The sequence below is a fragment of the Merops nubicus genome, unplaced genomic scaffold, assembly GCF_000691845.1.
Source record: "Merops nubicus isolate BGI_N331 unplaced genomic scaffold, ASM69184v1 scaffold18979, whole genome shotgun sequence".
In the NCBI taxonomy this organism is placed as follows: Eukaryota; Metazoa; Chordata; class Aves; order Coraciiformes; family Meropidae; genus Merops; species Merops nubicus.
In genome coordinates this window covers 1-19,480 of record NW_008630422.1, presented here as the reverse complement: position 1 = coordinate 19,480, position 19,480 = coordinate 1, and the positions used below count along the sequence as shown (strand labels likewise).

The 19,480-nt window shown below is 48.6% G+C and overlaps 1 protein-coding gene across 1 annotated transcript; it reads right to left on the bottom strand.

Moving 5' to 3' along the window:
* Positions 1–2,823: 2,823 nt before the first annotated feature.
* On the bottom strand, positions 2,824–16,707 carry LOC103779663 (discoidin domain-containing receptor 2-like; the record flags this gene model as incomplete). The annotated part of the gene is made up of 6 exons (XM_008947307.1): positions 16,557–16,707; positions 12,608–12,710; positions 9,935–10,163; positions 6,012–6,159; positions 5,702–5,807; positions 2,824–3,010 (listed from the first exon to the last, which is right to left on the bottom strand). Coding segments are annotated over exons 1-6 (837 nt in total), but the record flags the coding sequence as incomplete, so codon positions are not given.
* Positions 16,708–19,480: the final 2,773 nt, after the last annotated feature.

Below are 19,480 nucleotides of genomic sequence, written 5' to 3'. Positions count from 1 at the left end.
TTTAGAAAGCGTTCAGCATCTGCAGCCTAAGCTAATATCTTCAAAAAAACCCAAAAGAAATGGTCCAAGGTCAGGGAGATATTCCCCTGGCATACAGCAGCTCTTCTGCTGTGGTTGCACCTTGAAGGCAACCAAAGATCCAAGTTATAAGAAAACCACTAGGTAGGCCTTTATCCACCAGCCTCTCCTGCTGGCTCATCACCGGGTTCTCCCTGCTGCAGTGGCACCACCAATTTAACCAGTGATACTGGAATTTAAACTGGAGTCACTGGGCTGCCCAGCAACCATCTCACCTAAACAAAGGGAGCCCCTCATCTCCGAGTTACAGCTCCCCAGAGTCTGCTCCCAGACTGGGCAGTTCACAGACTGCTTTCAGGCTGACCTTACACCTCTATTTGGGAGCTTTGTTTTGCCCTCCCAAGAGCAGGTAGCAACTTTCTCCCTTCCTGCTCTTGGGCTGCATCCAAACCACGAAGCTCCAGCATAAAAGTAACATCTCCATCCCCCTAGGTTGTGGCCCTGCAGACCCCATCACCACCTGGCATACTCCCATGGAAGGAGGCTCAGCAGAGGGACAGGGCTGGGAAGGACCCATTAACACTGTTCCACTGTCCTTTATTCCACACAAATCACTCAGCACCTTTTTAAACCAACAACCACCCTGGCTGAAGTTCTGCCACACAGTCCTGAAGATCTGGACCACAGCATCTTGGCACTGTGGCCAGGAACCAGAAGGAATAAGATGACCCTTAAAGTCTTCAGTGTCCCTCAGCCCACCTCATTTTCATAGCCATGGTGGTCCAACCCTCCCTGGAGACTCAGAATTACTTCCTAATGACTGTGGAGTATTAGCAACTGTGACAACAACAGTTCCTAAGCAAAGTGCAGCTTTGAACCCTATTAATTGCTTGGCCTCTGTGAGGCCTTGCAGTGAATAGCAGTGAAGCAGTAATGAGGATGACAGGCCTGATGAGCAGTGAGAAGACAAAAGAAGGGTATTTGCATATAATTAGGAACAGATGAAGCTTAGACAATGTTATTCAATAAGGAGAAATAGTCATCCAGAACAAGGCAGGAAAGCCTGATGCCTCCAATGCACAATCTGGGCCATATTTGGACAGGAGTTGGACATGTCCACATCTTGGGCTGCTTCAGAGACACTTTCTATTCCAACACCACCTAATAAAGTCCAATTTTACAAAATGTAAAATTAATTTGCAATATTTGCTAATGTTTATTTTTTAACAGTTTCTTGGATACTGGGGAGGTTCAGAACCCTGGGATAACTAACAGGTATGAAGATACAAAAAAAGTACTTACAGCCCACCTAGCCTGTAGAAAATAAATGCAAGGCTGAAACAGGCAACATTCAACAAATAATTAAGAATAATTTATGCTAATCAATACAGCTTTATAATGAAATACCAGATGAAGTAGCTTGTTTTTATGAGCTTCTGTGTGGGTTGATCAGGATGGCTGTGTTTACATGACAGACTTTTGTAAGATGTTTGATTTACTCGTCGTAACATCTGACTCCAATTAGCATAGCATGAACTCATGAATGAGACCTATTTGATTAAAAATTGTCAGTTAGTAAGTCTTACAAATTTTAAGGCACAAATTCCTCCTTAGCAGTTTTTCTGACAAAAAGAATCTTCCTAACTCAAGGTTATTGGCTACCTTTTTGGTGGCCTCAAAGACAGCAGAATCACTAGCAATAAATCAAAATGGGGAAAAAATAAATCCAAGTTCTCTAAAATAATCTGAAGTTTTCAGGATTGCCACATTTTGGGGTCGTGAAATTGGGAATAAAATACAAGTGATGCTTTCCACACTGGACTTTTATCTTGGACACCAATAACTTTGAACTGACTTTCAGCATGACAGCAAAGTCTTAACACTGGCTCCTTATCTGTTGGCTAAGAGGACTAACAGGCTCACAAGATTCATAAACAAAGAAGACTCATCCAAAAGCAGGAAATTGGTACCATCCTTCTATGCAGTTTGATTAAAAGCTTGCATCCAGTTCCAGTTTCTATACCTCCAGAAGAATACTGGCAAAGAAAGGAAGGACTGGAAGATAGCTACAAAAATGACCCTGGGTCTCACAGGGAAGGCATTGAGAAGTTCAGCCAACTTAGTTTACTGAAGCAAAGATTAAGAGAGTGGCTTAATCACAGTGTAGAAGCAGGAAAGTCTCTGAGAAGGCAGGACTCTTATTTTTGCCAGCAAAAGCAGGCAAAGGGCCAATGGTTGCATGTTAAAAATAGACAAAATAAAACCGGGGTAAGTAACCACCAAAACAATTTACTTAAGGATGTGGTGGGTTCTCCTTCATTTGAAATCTCTACAAGGAAAGCCACCAATCCTTTTTAAAAGATCCTGCTGTTTACTACAAGACTCAAAAGTTCAGCTCATCCTTTCCCTGAGTGTTTAAGTAATTTACCACAGTACAAGCACAGACTGAGGCATCCAGAGAAATTTTTGGTCAAAAAGGAAGCACAGCCACATTCCTCCACCTCAAGGTCAGGCAGTCCTTAGTGAGAAGCCTGCATCCTAAATCCATCTCAGCTGCCTAACCACTGATTCAGGTGTCTGCTTTTTATTCCTTTAAGCCAAATACTGAGAGCATGAACTCTGGAGAGGCAAGTGCTCCTCAGATTCAACCTTTCTACATTGGCAAGCTTAGGACATCTCCTGCTCTAACTCAGCCTACAGTGGGCTTGCTCCACTGTCAGGCACCTTGTACCCTGCTTTGGGAAGAGAACCCAAAGGGGTAATCTGGAAGCAGCCAGACCCAAATCCTGCCCCAACGCCGACTACCTTCATGGAGGTGAAGTTCCGCGGCCGGTCAAACTGGAACTCCATTTCCACAGAGCCCGTGCTGAAGCTCTCATTCTTCCAGCCAACGTAGTCATAGCCAGGCCACACACGGTACTGGTGGCTCTGGGTGAAGTCGTCCAGTCCCAGCACACCATCAGTCAGCTGGCCCAGGCCACCATACAAGTGCCTAGCAAGGAGGAACCAACAGTTAGGCAGAACACCAGCCAGGAGACCTCAAATGTGAAAGCACATGGGTCCTTCAAATGGTACCAGGAAAGCAGTAGTTTATTTACTCTTAACCCATCCTGGACAAGAACTCATTCCCTGTTCTTGCACAACATCTTTATTTTGTTTGGGCTGGGCTTTTAAAAGCCTTTTCCTGCTTGGGAAAGGCTGACAGTTTTGCCCTGGTATCAAGCACTGCCAGCAAAGCCAAGCTATGAGCAGAGCCTCTTGAGAACGAAAGCTGAGGCCACAGAAAATGACACTGTATGCTCTCCAAGCAGAGCTTTAATTGCAGCATTCCACCATGGAGCTGCATGGGAGGAACACTGCTCCCTCCTGTCCTGGGGGAACAGTGGGGAACGTTTTGCAGGCAGGCACAGAAAAGCAGGAGAAAGAGCAGTGAGACCATGAGCAGCTCACCCAGCCACAGCCCCTTCTAGGGATCACTTCTGGCACTGCTCCAGAGGGTGTTATCAGCTCCACTTCCAAGGCTGATCAGACTCTTCACCCAGGACCCTGCCTCAGTCCACTTCCCACCCCAGAGCCCACTGTAGAGTTATCCAGCCCTGGCCTAGAGTAGGTGGTGTCAGATGTGGTACCCTCCTGACCCACCTGCCTTCTGGGAGCCATCCCTGGCATGTCCCTGCTCCTACAGCAGGGACACTGCAAAGAGTTGAGCTGTGTTAGAGACTGAACTTGCCCCTTGGACCCATTTCATCCAGCTGCCTCTAGGCAGTCTGGAACCCAAGGCTGGGCTGCTGCTGCTACATACACAGAAGTTCTTTTAAGTCCATGCCAGCTGAGGTCTCCTGTCATGGGGATTTGCTCAGGTGTGCACACCTCTGAACACCAGAACAGGACTAACAGGGGAAGAGGCTGACTCCTGCTCCCAGGCCAGCTGGGCACATGACCTAGAGGTTAAGTAGGTTGAAAGAGTCCTTGCTCAGCATGTTGGGTTTTGTGCCTACACCTGTAGCTCCCTGACACTCCCCAGCAGACCCAGTCTCCTAAGCCAGTGTTGGACAGCTAAGGGCAACACCAACCTCTTTCTGCACATAAACTGTTTGGTTTGGGGTTTTTTATTTAAATATCCAATCCCTACTATATCAACACAGCTTGAAAACATCAGGTATTAGCATAGAAAGTTGTTACCCAGTATGTTTTAACACTTACAAGCATGAAGAATGTACTTTCCACCCCATTACTTTAACCTCCAGCATGACTGAAAACAAGTATTCAAAAATCACCTCTAAGCATAAAAAAAACTGTAGGCCACAATAAGACTTTTCAGGAAGTTCATGACAACTGGAACAGGACATATAACAACAGCACCTTAAGTCAATTGTTGACACCAGGTCACTGAAGAGAGACTGTCAGAGCAATTTCTCAGCACATTCCTGCCCAGGCAGGGACACGCTGCCTCAAGAGGATGCCCAAACCCAGGTCTGTGTGAGGTTTCAAGCTGTTGAAACACACAAATCTGTACTTACAGCAAAGAACATGGTGACACTAAATGTCTGGAAGTTCAGCCAGTTATTCAGCATTTCAGATACTGACTCTTAATGAGCTCTCCTTCCACAAGGGTCAGCTATTGGGTAAACCAGAGACACCTCAATAAGATGCCACCCTACCTAACTGATCTCAGTGATGGGAAAAACTAACAGACCTTGTAACAAGCTGTCAAAATCCAGTTATTTTAGGCTTTTTGACTCCAAATTGGAAAAGCATCATACCCAAGAAATCTTTACAGTGAGTAACCAGCCACCTTCCTCTCATACCACATTGGCAGTGGTGCCTCTGCTGACTTGGAGCTTCTCACAGGGGGTGATGCAGTTTTCCAAGTTGTTTCAAGTCCATCAGAGCTTTGTTTTCAAAAACAATATCTCAAATCTGTCCAGGATCTCCCAGGTATCAAGTGCAGGCCTAGAGTTCAGGTGTGGCGCACTCTCGGATGCCCAGTTACCCCTTGAGACCTCCTGCAACAGTTTAAGATGCAGTCTGCTAGAGAATGCATTTCAGTTACCAAACTGCAGAAGCAAAGGTGATGAAGAGGGGAAGGACCTTCATCTGCTCCAGGGACCCTGGGACTGCACAGGTAGAAGGTCCAGCCAGATCTCCCCCTCCACCGTGGGGCAACAGGAGAGTAGCAGTGCCTTATGATCTGCAGTATCAGCAGCAGCTATACCTGAACCAACAGGCAAATCAGTGCAATGAATCTGGTCATAATTAGAGACCCAGAGTGATGAGGGCTCTAAGGAAATCAGACACATCAGGACTGTGTCATCACATCATGTAAAAGTGGAAACCATGAACAAAGACAGTCTGTAGCTGTGTAAGGACACACTCTTCTTTTTCAAGAGAAGCAACAACAACTCCCAATATAAAAAAAAAAATACTTTCCTGCCAGCCTTTGTCAGCTGGGGGAAAGAAACCTGATGCATCCTGAGCCCACACCCTCCTTCAGCAGAGCAATTAACAACCCATCAAAGGGCCTGGAATAACAAAGCCATGGTGCTTTGGAGAACTAGGAGGCTACACCACAGGTCTGGAGGTCTCAAAGCAGCATTTGGGATACAAGATACTAGCGACAGGGCAAGCAGGAAAGAAGAGATCATTCGCAGAGTGACAGAGAGGACAGGATGACTTCTCCCACCTGCGCTCCTGGAAGCCATCGTAGGTCGAGTCGTTCAGATAAGCGATGGGGGAGCCAGGAGCTGCCACTGTCCCTCCTTCAGGGATGCTATAGGATGCCAAACCATCTAAAAAGAGAAGGCCATATACCTCAGAAACACAGCAGCAGCTGCCTTCCATCCTCCCTCTCTCCACATGACCCTTTTGTTTATGACAAGGACCACCAGCAGCAGTTCTGTGGGGCTGGGATTCCCTCTGCACACGTGGGTGAGTCCCAGTCAGTGGTGTGCACGGGCTAACTCCCAGTGAGGGGCAGGGGGATTGCTACTCACCATACCAGACACAGCCATAGAGCTCCACCCTCATACAGACAGTCATGGGCATCTCTGTCACGGGGATCACCCGGATGAAGCGTGCGATGATGGGGGGCCGCAGATCTTTCAGGACCACGTCGTACGTGTCGATGTTGCCCTGGATCACCTGGAGAAGGGAGATCCTTACCAGCAGCTTCCCCCTCTCCTGCTGTCCCTTTGTACAGTGGTGTATGTGCACCCTGGCACCTGAGACTGGGCTGCTTTCCCAGGCAGGATCTGCAGAGGATTGTTTGCTGCTGCTCCTCTCCTCCTGCCTGGTCTGTGGCTTACAGGGTGGAGGTGCTGCCATTTCACCTCCTGCCCACTGCAGACCCACACTGGGCACTACTCCAAGGGAGAGGAGAAGGGCAGGTGGGAGATGAATGTAGGTGTAGACTGCACATTGCAGAGAGCTCCAGCTACCAGGATGGAACATCTCCTCCAGGAGAGTCTCCATGTGCATTCTAGCAAGAGGTAACTGAGCACTTGCTCTCATCCTAGTGACCTGGTGGAGGGTCCTGATGTACTTTCTCTACAAGCCAACAAGACTCCAGAGTGCTGCAGTGTTTGGGGGATGAAGGTCAGATGTCCTGAACCAAAGTGTTCAGCACTGCCACAGCCATCCCAGCCTGCTGGAGTGATGTCTCATCGGGCGAGGACTTTCTCCCTCCCCTTCCCCTCAGCCTCACTATGGGTCTGGGAACAATCCACTAGTTATTTTGGCAGTCAGTGTATGGAAACAGGTGAAGCTGTCAATCCCCCAGCAGCAGACACAAAGAGCCCAAGAGATTTTTTTTGTTTTTTAAAGGTTTTGGACCTACGGAAAAATTAAGAACACTTCTGATGTCAAAAGCCTGAATGACAAGTGTGAGGAATCCTGTTTAAAGATGCTACAGGTGGGAAGGATGAATCAGAGGCTGAAGTTACTCAAAAGACCATGCAGATTGTAATTGTTAATGCACAAGCAATTTAAAAGATGAGGGAGGCTAACAAGGGAGCAGAACGGTGGCTTGCTCCTCACAGCAGCAAGGAAGCTCTCCAGAGAGTCAGTGTGGCTGGGGAGTCTATTGAGAAGTGAAAGAGCTCATTGTATCATAAAGAAACCACTCAGAGGACTGCATGTCCCTGAAGAACAGCCAGACACATCTGGTGGCCTACTGGTCTGCACCAGGATAGCTGTGAAGCAGGCTCCTGCACCTGGCTGGGCAGCTCTGCAAAGGGGCACAGTCCCAGGAACAGACCAAAGAAAAGAGCAAGCAAGCCAGCAAGGGAGCTCAACTCCCTCAGCCTCTTCAGTCCCTCAACAGGCTTTTAATCTGCAGCCTCTTAATACCCCTCTTCCTAGAAGAAACACCCATGACTCCTTCCAGTGGAGTAGGGACACTAGTAACTCCTTGTCTTCAGGAAGCAAGTGACAGCAATTAACCCAAGACAGGAGACCTGGAAGCCACCTAGGCTGGCTCCACAAGACTTTGCTGAGAAGAAATAAAACCCAAGAGGAGACAGCATATGGCAGAATATCCCACATCATCAACACAAGTTGGACAGATCCTCTGGAGCTGACCCTTTGTCAGGGAATCTCTCAGGTGGCAGATGAGCCAAAAAGTCCTAAATGGACAGAGTAAGAGAGCTTCAGCCATATCCCCTCAGAAAAAGGTACCTTTGCAGCAGCCCCAGAGTGGAAGAGCTGACATTTTTGTCTGTACAGACATCTTCTGAGAGAAGCAAAAGCCACGATGCACTTTGCACAGCACCTCCACAAGGTGGGGTTGCTGCTATTGAGCACACAGTTCCTCAGGTCCAAGCACCCCGAAGTGAAGCAGATGTGTGTAGAACAAACTCAGCATCAGTTTCTAGCCCCAGCCACTACCCATGCTCTCAACAACAGGAATGAAGTGGTGCTGCTGGGAACCAGCTGTAGGCAGCTGACAACCAGAAGATGATGAGGGACCAGGACTTAACAGCATCAAGTCATGCAACATTAGTGCCAGTGAAGGGAACCACCCTCAACTGGTGTCAGACAAGAGGACATCAAACTGACCCTCTGCCTTTACTGAGAAAATTAAAGCTGGAGGTGACTTCCCCTGGTGAGGAGCAACATGTGCTACATGTCCATGTCTGAAACTAAGCATCACAGTGAAGGAGCTTGTTTGGGGTTTTTTGGCTGCAGCCATTTGTGTGATCCCCTTGGACAGAGCTCTGTGCCAAGACAGGCTCACACAGTCACTCACACTCTGAAATACCAGTGGCAGGGCATCTATCAACTGCAGGACTGGAAGAGGTTGTCCTAATGTATACAAATAAGTAGATTAGGATTTTCCAGCTCCATCTGCACCTCATTCTGAGGTCTGAATGATGCTACAGGACATTTTGATCAAATTCTATGACCAGACAGCAATGCTTCTGAAATATGGATTCACTAACAGGAAATGTTCCCTCCTGGTGACACATTTTGAAAAATGTTTTATGGAAAGCCAATTTTCAGAGGAGCTGAAATGGCAGAATTTCATCTCACTGTGTACATCCAGAATAGCAGAAGCAGAAGGATCTTCTCTAAGGACACCAGGAGGGAAAACTTTTTGGTCTCTTGTGACACAGAACAGGTGGACATGGTACCTGTACAACAGGAATGGCAATGGCCAAAAAGCTCAAAGGTCTGAGTGAGGAAATACTTCACTAATGAGCTAGAAGCTGTTACCTAATACTGCAACACAGACCCCACAGACTTCAAAGCACCCCAGTGCACGAAAATGTCACCACACCCAGTACCTTCCTAGTCTGCTTTAGGTGTTCAGACTCCAGAAGCCAACCTGAAGCCCAGGGATTGGATGAGCTGCAGATGACAGAAGGGAATTCTTCCCAGGGGAAGTTTGATAGAGGCTTATGAACATGACCAGAGCACCACCACTGCTGAGCTGGGTGCTCAGGTCTGGAGATAGCAGGAGACAAATGGTGGTGAGCAGGGAATCCTTCTCTAGTGTGTGTTCAGTGCATTTCCTACCTCTCAAGTCCTTCCTCCTCATCACTCCTTACAATGAACACTACTATCAGACATCTAGAAACTAATCTCCATTCCCTGCCACCCCTCCCTGCCTGTAATCACAAAGCAGGCATCTGATCTGCAGCTTCCCATTTAGAGTCAAGTGTCTGGCTGGTGGAGGGACATTCACATGTTTTGAGCATGGACAGAAAGGGAATGAAGAGCCAGTTTTCAGTCATGGCAAAGGCTGGGATTTGGGGGAGCAGGTCAGGGGCATAACAGTCCAACATCACAGGAAACACAAAAGAAAGTCACAAAAATGATCAGAGGGCTGGAGCACCTCTCCTGTGAGGACAGGCTGAGAGAGATGGGTTTGTTCATCCTGGAGAAGAGAAGGCTCCACAGAGATCTTATCAGGACCTAGCAGTACCTGAAAGGCTCCTAAGAAAGCAGGGGAGGGTCTAATTCACAAGGGTCTGTAGTGACAGGACAAGGGGTAATGGCTTTAAGCCAGAAAAGGGTAAATTTGAGTTAGACAGTAGGAAAAAGCTCTTAACATGAGGATGACAGATCACTGGAATAGGTTACCCAGAGAGGTGGTGAATGTCTCCAGGGATGGGACCTCCAAGGTCAGGCTTGATGAGGCTCTGAGCAGCCTGACCTAGTTAGAGATGTCCCTGCTTCCTGCAGGGGGGTTGGACTAGGTGACCTTTAGAGGCCCCTTCAACCCAAACTCTCTATGCAACACAGGCCTCACGCAGAAGACCCCGAACGCCCGAGAGAAGAGTCGGGATCAAGTCCCGCTCCAAGACGTGACGCTGTGTACGCTCCAAGCAGTACACAGAAGGGAAGCTTTCCACAGCCTGGTTCTCTGTGGCCTGACTCCTGCATGCCCCCAGCTCAGCCCCTGCCAGCCCCTCACCTTCCTGCCCTGGCGATCCCTCCAGGAGATCCAGCGCTCCCCGTTGCGGCTGTAGTCGAGGCGGTAGGCGCGGGCAAACTCCTTCCCCGTGGCACGGGCGTGTCGGCCCTGAGTGCCTATCAGGGTGATGAAAAAGAGCTTGTGCAGGTCAATCTGGAGGAACTGCACGTCTTCTGGTTGCAACAAGCCAGCTGGGCACCAGGCTCCGTCCCCCTCTTCCCTCTGTAACCTGAGGGGAGAACCACACATGTTAAAATAAAGGTCTATGAGACTAGGAGAGCTACCTCGCCCCTTCCTGGGGATGGTCGACTGAGACAGAGTCCTGGAGCCAGTTCTGTCCTTTCCAGAACAACTCCCCCAGTTTAGGTGTCTTCTGTTAACTGTTAGAAGTCATTTCTCTTTCCCAGACACACATTTCCATGTTGATCAGAAGCAACTAGGCTACTCAGTAGGTAACTGCACACTGCATGCTTTTTAACACCTTGCTGGTAATGTGAACACTCCTCCTAAACCTCAGGCTGTAAGGCCTGAACCTCTGCTCAACCACCTCCTACAGCTCTAAAAAGCACAAAGAGAAGCTATCTTTAAAATACATTTTAGAAAGAAAAACTCTGCCCACTGGGAGACCTTCCTGCAGCCTTTCAGTACTTAGAGGGACCTACAAGAAAGCTGGGGACAGACCTTTTAGCAGGGCCTGTTACAACAGGACAAGGGGTGATGGTTTTAAACTAAATCAGGGAGATTTAAAGTAGAGAGAAGGAAGAAATTTTTGACTCTGAGGGTGGTGAGCCCAGGCTGCCCAGAGAGGTGGGCAATACCCCATCCCTGGAACCTTTCCAGGTGAGGTTGGCTGGGGCTCTGATGCAGATGTCCCTGTTGGCTGCAGGAGAGTTGGACTAGATGACCTTGAAAGGGGTATTCCAACCCAAACCTATGATCTCCAAATTATCCTGGGTTATCTCAACGCATTTTCCACATTTCCTTCATTCTGAAGAGCTCCTTGTGCAGGACACTGCTAAGAGTATGATGTGAGAGTGTCTGCTTCCAACCTGAACATCGTGGTACTGGCCACAGAGACTAAACCTCTCACCCTTGGAGGCAGATGGATTGCCTGGGGAGCAGAGTGCTGCAGCAAACAGCAGCTGGGGCCACTGGAGGAGGAGCTGCCTCACCTGGGCTCCTGCAGGCTCAGCTGTGCAAGCCACAGGGTGGTGAGCTTGCCACATGAAAAATCTATCCAGAGACAAAGAGCCCCTGTGGGTGTTTTAGCACAGGGATTTCCTAATGCACAGCAAGGCCCTGAAGGGCCCTTGCCTTTCAGAGGGCTTGGCTTCCAGACAGCCATCCCACCTCTACCTGCCAGGATCACCAAGAGCCAAGCCCCACAGGTCAAGGCAGGCAGCACTCAGAAGGAAACATGGAAGGTCAAAGCACAGGCTAGAGAAGGTTTTTTGTCTCAGGTTTGTTGTTTGTGTAAGACTTCCTTACAGTGAAGTGGCAAGTAAAAGAAGTTCTAAGAAAGGCAGGAAGGGTGACTGTGAAGTGACCTGGGACAGACATCTGCAGAGGACATCTGTGACCCCTAATAAAATGAAGTCAGCTAGAGGGTGCCTTCATGTCTCCACCCTGTGGACATCCAGCTGTGCCAGCAGAGAGATGCTGGTAACAGATGGTGATGCCTGAGGTATCTGCAGAACTGGAGATAAGCCATACCTCAGTACAAAATAAGTCTCCAGGCTTTCAGTCCCACAGGCTTGTTCAGCCTCCATTAAAACCCATGACACAGCATCTTTGCTCTACTGCAGACTAAGCAAAAATAATCAAGCCCTGGGAGAATTTTATGATTCTGGACTGCCTAAATTCATCATAAAAATATACACTAACTTGAAATTCATCTGCCTTGCACCAAACCTGTGTGAATGTTTGATATCATCACTACAAGCAATTCTAAGGGAACTGACATTTGTAGATGTTTTGCAAATCGTCAGCTTTGAGAGGAACCAAATGCCAAAAAAAAAAAGCCAGGCTCATGAGAAGGACTGCTTGACAGTGAAAGAAAATCCTCTGGCTGCCTTTACCATCTCCTTATCTCTGCAGTTTCCAGGGTTTTGAGTCAAAGTGGACACAGCCCATTTCCTCAACAGGAAAGTGTTGAAAAGTTCATCCTCATAAATGATTTCCTATGATTTAAAGTACTCCACAAGAATCCCAGGGGCACTGTCACTAGCTGACCTGTAAGTCACAAATCCATTAGAAATTTAATCACAGAACTATAGGAAGATGAGGGTTGGAAGCAACCTCTGGAAGTCTCTAGTCCAACCTCCTGCTCACAGCAAGGCTGACTCCAAAGCAACAGTGAGTTGCTCAAGGCCTTAATACAACCAAGTCCTGAAAATCCCCAAACACTGAGACATCACCACCTCTCTGGGTACCTGTTGCAACACTTCATTCTCATGGGAAGGGATATTTTTTTTATCCTGAATCAGAATTTCCTGTATGACAGCCATGCCCACTGCCTCTTGGTCTTCCACTGAGCACTAAATAGATTTAATATGGACGCAGGGACCAAGCTAAGCACACAGGTTTCTTTAAGGGTGAGGGAACTTCTTCCTTAACTCCATACTGGATATCTAGAAGGAAAAATGACTTTTTTTTTGCCAGAGATGAACCCACCGTGCATACTGGGGTCCTGTGGAGTCGTACCACTGGCTGGAAGCAGTGATGTCCTCATCTCGTATCGTTCCCTCGTGCATCCCCAAAGGGTAACGGCATATAGCTGAAAATGGGAACACAAGCAAGGAGAGGGAAAAAAGGATCAGTACCCATTCTAAATCACAAGAGAAGTTTAATTAAAAAACTGTCATGCCTGAGGAATAAACGTGGTAATGATAGAATAGAGAATGGCAATTAAAAGGATGAAATACTTCCTAATTACCATCAACTGAAATTATAAATCGTGAAATACACTCACAGTATCATTCAGAAGAGTCCTGGCAAGGCAAAAACTTCACAGAGAAATTTTAACAGCATGAAATCCAAACCCCTGCTAGTGTTAATGGTTGCAGAGACGTATTTTAGAGTGGAAAATCATTTATCAATAATGATGTGATGGAAAAGGGAAGCATTTGTTAAAGATTTTTCTTCTCCTTCTGGAATAAACGGGATGCTTGACTTGCATTCAAACAGGCACAAGTATCACTTTCACCAGTGCAGAGGGAAGTTAAACAGCTTCTAGGACAGCTGACTAGAGCAGCTTATGGAAACATCTGCAGGTTAGAGCTGACACTGGAGCATGAGCCCCTGACCATCCACACCAGACCACCCCATCCTGGTCTGCTCCCTGCCTCCAGCCTCAAGCATTTCTCTCCAGGCATCAAAAGACTCCAGCTTGGTGCCTCCAGGGAGTACAGACACAACTAGCTCAAGCCACGGGGCACTACAAGCTCAGTACACCCAAGACAGTGCAGATGTAGCTCCCCAATCCAAGCTGGCCAAGCTCTCCCTCCTGACACAAATATTTAAACATGTCTTGGAATATTGGAGATGTTTCAGAAAGCTCAAAATCTTAATGTGTTCATTAAGGCTCAGTATTCAAAACAGGCAAGCAAGCTATTTTGGTCAACACTGACATCAATAGATTAAAAAGAAAATTATACAGGATTAAATCAGGAAACAATTAAAAGGACAAAAACATAGTTGATGGCAAGTCTCAGAAAAAAAAAAAACAGGAAAAGGACTTTTCTAAAGGAGATGACAATGTTTCAATGATGATACTGGATTATTTAATACAGAAAAAGGAAGCATGGGCACACATACAAAACAAACTAGAAAACACCATCACACCACTGTCTGTACTCACTGTCAGAGGCCAGACAGATAAGGAGCAGAGCTCTTACTCCTGCCTTTGCCATCAAAAGGCAGAGAAGGCAACAGAGATGATGCAAAAGCAAAGATCAGCAGCCTCATCATAACAAAAGAGCTGTGAAGCATGACCAGGATCATTTATATCCTCAACTATTACCCACTGTCTCTCAAAATACCAGAACCAGGCAGCATCAAAAGATCAGGTAACACTTCAAAATCAACCTATACATCCCTAATCCATTAAACACTGAGTGTCAAAGGTTCACAGAGGTTCAGAAATCAGCTAGACAAACCCACAGCTACCACAGACAAATAAACAAGTGCTAGCTCAGGCAGCTCCTAAGCAGCAGCCTGCAGGGAGCTGAGCCCATACCCAGGGTCAAGCAGTGCTGTGTGTCTGCCCCTCTGGAGGCAGGACACTGAGCTGGATGGGCCTCTGCTCTCACCCAGAACATTCATTCAGATGTCTGAGGTTTCTTAAGAGGCTTGTTTACAGAAGAATTCACTGGGAGGCAGCTGGTGTCTGGCTGGGATCGAGCATGATGATTGTGGCTGCTGAAAGCAAGCCCAGAGCTCTAACCCTGCTCTGATGCAGAAAAGTTTAGGAAACCCAGCTAGCCCTGACTGTCTTCACTCTTACCTGTCCCACCACAGACCAGTACAATCTGATCTATTGCTGGAAAGCTTGTGTGTTGCTGAACTATGGGTAAATACCTGAATGTCTTCCAAAAGGGTGAGGTCATCATCTGAAAGCAGAAAGGGTTTCTGTGTTTCTGCAGTGGAGTTCTGTCTGGTCACACCTTATTTAAAGGTCAAGTGCACACCCCACAGCAATGCCAGACAGACACCTTGCTAGCTGGGAAAGACTCTGGGGGATTTATGGCAATCCTTAACAAAATTCCCTCGCTCCCAAACCCTGGGCTGGCAGATGGAAGCCTGAGTGTCCCTGGCACTGAGGGAGGCACTCTACAGGTGGCCGTGGCTCTTGCCAAAACAAGAAGCATGAGGCTCTCACCAACACACACATCCTCTCGAGCAAAATCATCCTTGGGTTGTGTTTAGATGCCACCAGGACACTTGCCTAGCTAGCCCTGACCCTTTACTACACACTCAGGGACACAGTCACCCACCAGGCAGACAGGACGCGATGCTCAGAAAAGGGTCACAGCTCCCCTCTCTTAGGGAACCCAAACAGCTAATGCTGGCCAGGAGGACTCCATGGGACCCTTCCTACATCAATCTGAATCATCCACAAAGCAGCCCCTTTGGTTGAGAAGACAATGCAGGAGGTGCTTCAGACCTCTCCTGGAGCAGGCCAGGAGAAGATGATGAATGGAGCCTGTGGGCACCACAGCCGAGGAGCATCAGCTGGGCTATGGGTGTGCTGGAGTTGGGCTGGGGACAACAGGGCACAGCCCCCTGGGGCAGAGGCACAAAGCTGCTTCAGGAACTCAGAGGCAGAGCTGAGAAGTGTGAGCAAAGCTATAGGCTTGTTTCTTGGTGGAGAAGGATACTGCAAGAGGGTGGGAGCACAGCACTGTGCTCAGAGCCCACCCCAGGCACCAGGGGCTGTTGGTGTTGGGGGGAGATATTCCTGCACCCTCAGTTGTGCCAAATCCTGTGCCTAACACCACCGAGAGGAATCTGCGCTGTGCTCAGAGCCCACCCCAGGCACCAGGGGCTGTTGGTGTTGGGGGGAGATATTCCTGCACCTTTGTGCCAAATTCTGTGCCTGACACCAATGAAAGGAATCTGTGTGTGACTGATGCTCTAGCTGCTGCCCTCCCTCTTCTTCCACTAGGTTTTAACCATCAGAACCAGGTGGCAACCCCAGCTCAAGTTGGACATGTAGGGGGGTACAGCACGGGGACTGGCCGTGTGACAGGGAGCCCAGGAGAGCCTGCTGAGCTCCCCCACGGGCCTCACCTGCAGTGCAACCCCAAACCTCTGCAAAGATCCACGGGCCAGAGCAGGGTCACAGCCAGACACAGTCAGAGGGCTCCAACCAGACAGAGTCAGGCCCAGCAGAGCAAGGGAAGGCCCTCAGGGTAGCACTGCTGCCTCATCACACCTTCAGCCAAGCTGGGAGAGGATTAGGTTCATATTTCACAGACTGTCTCCAGCTCAAACCACCTCATTATGGGGATTTTTGCAATATATCCCAGACCATTATCTTACTTATCTCCATCATGATTATAACTTGCCAAATGCTGTCGGGTAAGAGGTCATCCCCTCCACAGGGCCTCACAGGCTCATATCCCTGTCTCCACCCTAGCTTTGTGCCAGGTGGTGTTTTCCACCTTTCCTTCCACACCTCTCTCTCCAGAACCCCTCCTGTTGGCTGCAGAGCTGTGGCTGATACTTTGCTAACTGGTGATTTGCTTTCCACAGCAAGCACATATCTCTGAGCCCATCCAGAGCCAGGTTTGTTCTGCAGGCCACACGGTCAAAGTGATGAAGGGATAACAATCAAAGCTCAAAACACGGCTGCTGAGAGCACAGAACCTCTGGGTGGACAGAGAATGGGGTATATCCATGTGCTTGAGCCCTCCTGGGACTGTCAGGAGAGGTGTCCCACTCCAGCAGAGCTGCCAAGGAAGGCTGTCTCAGTCCAGAGGACGTTCACAAACCACATCAGCGATCACATTTACAAGCACTTGTTAAATTCATACACATTCACCATGAGGGGCAAAGAAAGGCTGAGAATGAGCACATGAAAGGGGGATCAGAGCCCTCCCCCAGCCTGGAAGCTGCCTACCAGGGTTGACTTCGGTGCCAGATGGCTCAGGCAGTGAGGCCAACAGCAGCATGCAGAAGATCATGGTCGCAGTCGGAGGCACTGCGCAGGGTCAGATGGGTGCGAGTCCTTCAAAGGCAGCAGCTGCCACCTACATTTCTGAAAGACAAAGCAAAGAGAGAAGATGAGAGTCCTCCTAAGACAGGACTTCTCTGTGCTGCAGACTTGCTATACTGTCGTTGCCTCGTGACAGGCTGGGCAATCATCCATATCTTCAAGAGTGTCTTGACCTCAGCCCTACACTGACCCACCACCTCATCAGAGGCTTTAGTGAAGAGTTAATGATTGCCTGACTGCCCAAATCATCATTACAGCTACTAATTAAATCAGCTTTTAGGAGCTCAGCTGCCATGACTACTGTGTGGACATACTCTTTCACTGCTCTTGAAGTCCAATGCAAAGTAACTTCTACTCCATCCACTTTTCACTTTATTACATGACCAAGCACTGAAGCTGCACCTAGAGTGAACCTGGACAGCTGAACCAGGCTCCTCAAGTGGGGCTTATCCACCCAATGCACACCTCCATCCTCACCAGATGTCTACTCCAAGTACACAAGTGGGCACTCTGGAACTTGTCACACAACCTTAACCCCAAGGTTTAAAACAGGGCAAAAATAATCTCTCCCTACAGGACCAGGTTGCTGCCAAACGAGCCTGTGCACTCACACACCAGCAGGCTTCATTTCCTGTTTGGAAACAAGGAAAACAGCAAAGGGCTTAAACACTGGCAGTTTCAGTGGAAAGCCATGATAACACCTAAAGGAACACGAGGTCATATCAGCAGTTATGTGAATTCTTTGCATCCTACAAAGAGCCCTGGGAGGTTCCCATCCTGGAAGAGAGTTTTAGAGAAGGCAGGTTAGAGGCTCTGCCTCATAGTGAAATATCAGGAGAAAAGAAAACAGAACAAATCAAGAAACAAAAAGTTGCCAGGACCAGGGGATGTTTGCTCAAGAATCCTCAGAGTGGTAGTAAAAAGGCAAAACAATGTTAGGATTTGGTAGTAAAGGAAGAGGATATAAAAGGACCATCACTATGCCAGTGCACACATGCCTGCGAGAGCATCAGATGCCTTTAGCTCTGAGATTTGTAACAAAAGGCTGTATTTCTTCCACCCCAACGTCATTAAACCATTCAAGTCACAGCCCTGAGTTGCTGTGGATACCAGAACAATTGGACATATTCACAACAGAGAGATACACCACAGCTTCTTCAACCCAAAGGTAAAACCTTTCCCTGGGGAAAGCCCCCAGCCGCAGAGCACCAGGCTCCCAGAACCTAAAGCAGGGTTAGAATCACTGAAGCTTGCCCTGGCTTTACTCTTTCCTAAGGATTTGCTACTGGCCATTGTTCCTGCTGGATTCCATCAGAAAAGATGGCTCCAAGCCTGAAAAACAACTAAGGGCCTTCTTGGGAAGAGAGCCAAAGATGCAAGCAGGAGGGGAAGCTCAGGACCGGGGGATGCTGCCTGGCCCTGCTGTGCCCAGCCATGCGACTCCACAAGCAAACCAAAAAGGACCTTCAAATTCAGGGCCTCCCTCCTGCTCCAGCTGCCTCCTGTCCTGCCACGTGAGCACTCTGGCCAAGGCTGGAGGAGAGGTGACCACAAGGTTCTGTGATTTTGTGGCATCTCAGGCAGCGAGTGTGCACAAGGGAAGTGCTGGAGAGAAGAGGCAGCTCAGACCTCAGCAGGAGGGTCTGGCAATCAGAGAAGAGGTTTTGACCAAGCTTTCTCAAGCTATGTGTACATCAGGGTCACCTTTCCCCCCAAAACTGAGGGGGCTTCTGATCTCTGATGCACACACACCAATTCCCACCATCCCATGACAGACAAAGCACCACAGAGCAGACTTCTCGTAGCCATGCAGAGGAAAATTTTGTAGAGACATTTCTGTGGCAGAGTTTGAAGACAGACCTGGTGGACATTAATCTATGCAGGGTATTTCTTAGGGTGCCCTGGAGGCTCCCAAAGCAGAAGTGAAAGGGAACTGCAGAGAGTTCAGGAGACTGTCCTCCCACAGGACATGAGAAGGGGAAACATCCTGAACATTAAAGCTTTAACTTTAACCATGTTCCTGGAGGAGGTATTGGGAAACTCAGCAGAGAGCTGTTTGGTGACATATGGAGTTCCCCAACCATGACCCAGGAGTGCCCAGGTCAGCTGGGCTCTGTGGGTGTAGCTTGGGCTAGAGGAGAACCTTCCCATGGGTCCCCATGCTGGACCAGCCACTGGATGGAGCTGCAAGTTTGAGGAGACCCTGGCAGGAGAAGAGCAGCTTGGAGTCACCTCCCAGGTGAAGGTTTAAAAGCTGCCAGCTGTCCTGGAGCCCTCGGATGGCAGAGGACAAGCACACGTGCTCCATGTCCTCATCACCCTTCTGGGCCTGGAAACAGAGCCTGGCAAACAGGGAGAGGATCAGGCATCTTACAGGCAAAAAACACTGTTGGAATTCCCTCTAACTTGGCCAGGGCCAAGGGAAGAGGTGGGCAGAGCACTGGTGTGACAATCCTACGTGATCAGAGCTGGCTGTTAAGGAGAAAAAAAGACAAGAGCAGCCTCAGACATCACTGCAAGTGTCCACATGCCTTGGCTTCCCATCTGGCCCCAAAGCCCAGCAAAGCAGGACCCAGAGCAGGGAGGCAGATGCCTGCAGCAGGGCCCAGGGAAGGAGGAGCACCCATCCTTTGCCATCAGCATGGAGCTCACAGCCCAGCCTGCATCAGCTGCTGCCCTGAGCAGAAAGCACTGAGCTGAGCCTTACTGCAGGGACTCTGTGCTTGGACAGCAGAGTAGCTGTGCTGAGGGTGTCATCCTCTCCAAGTGACACGTGAGTCACTGAATCATAGAATCACTCGGGCTGGAAAAGACCTTTAAGATCAAGT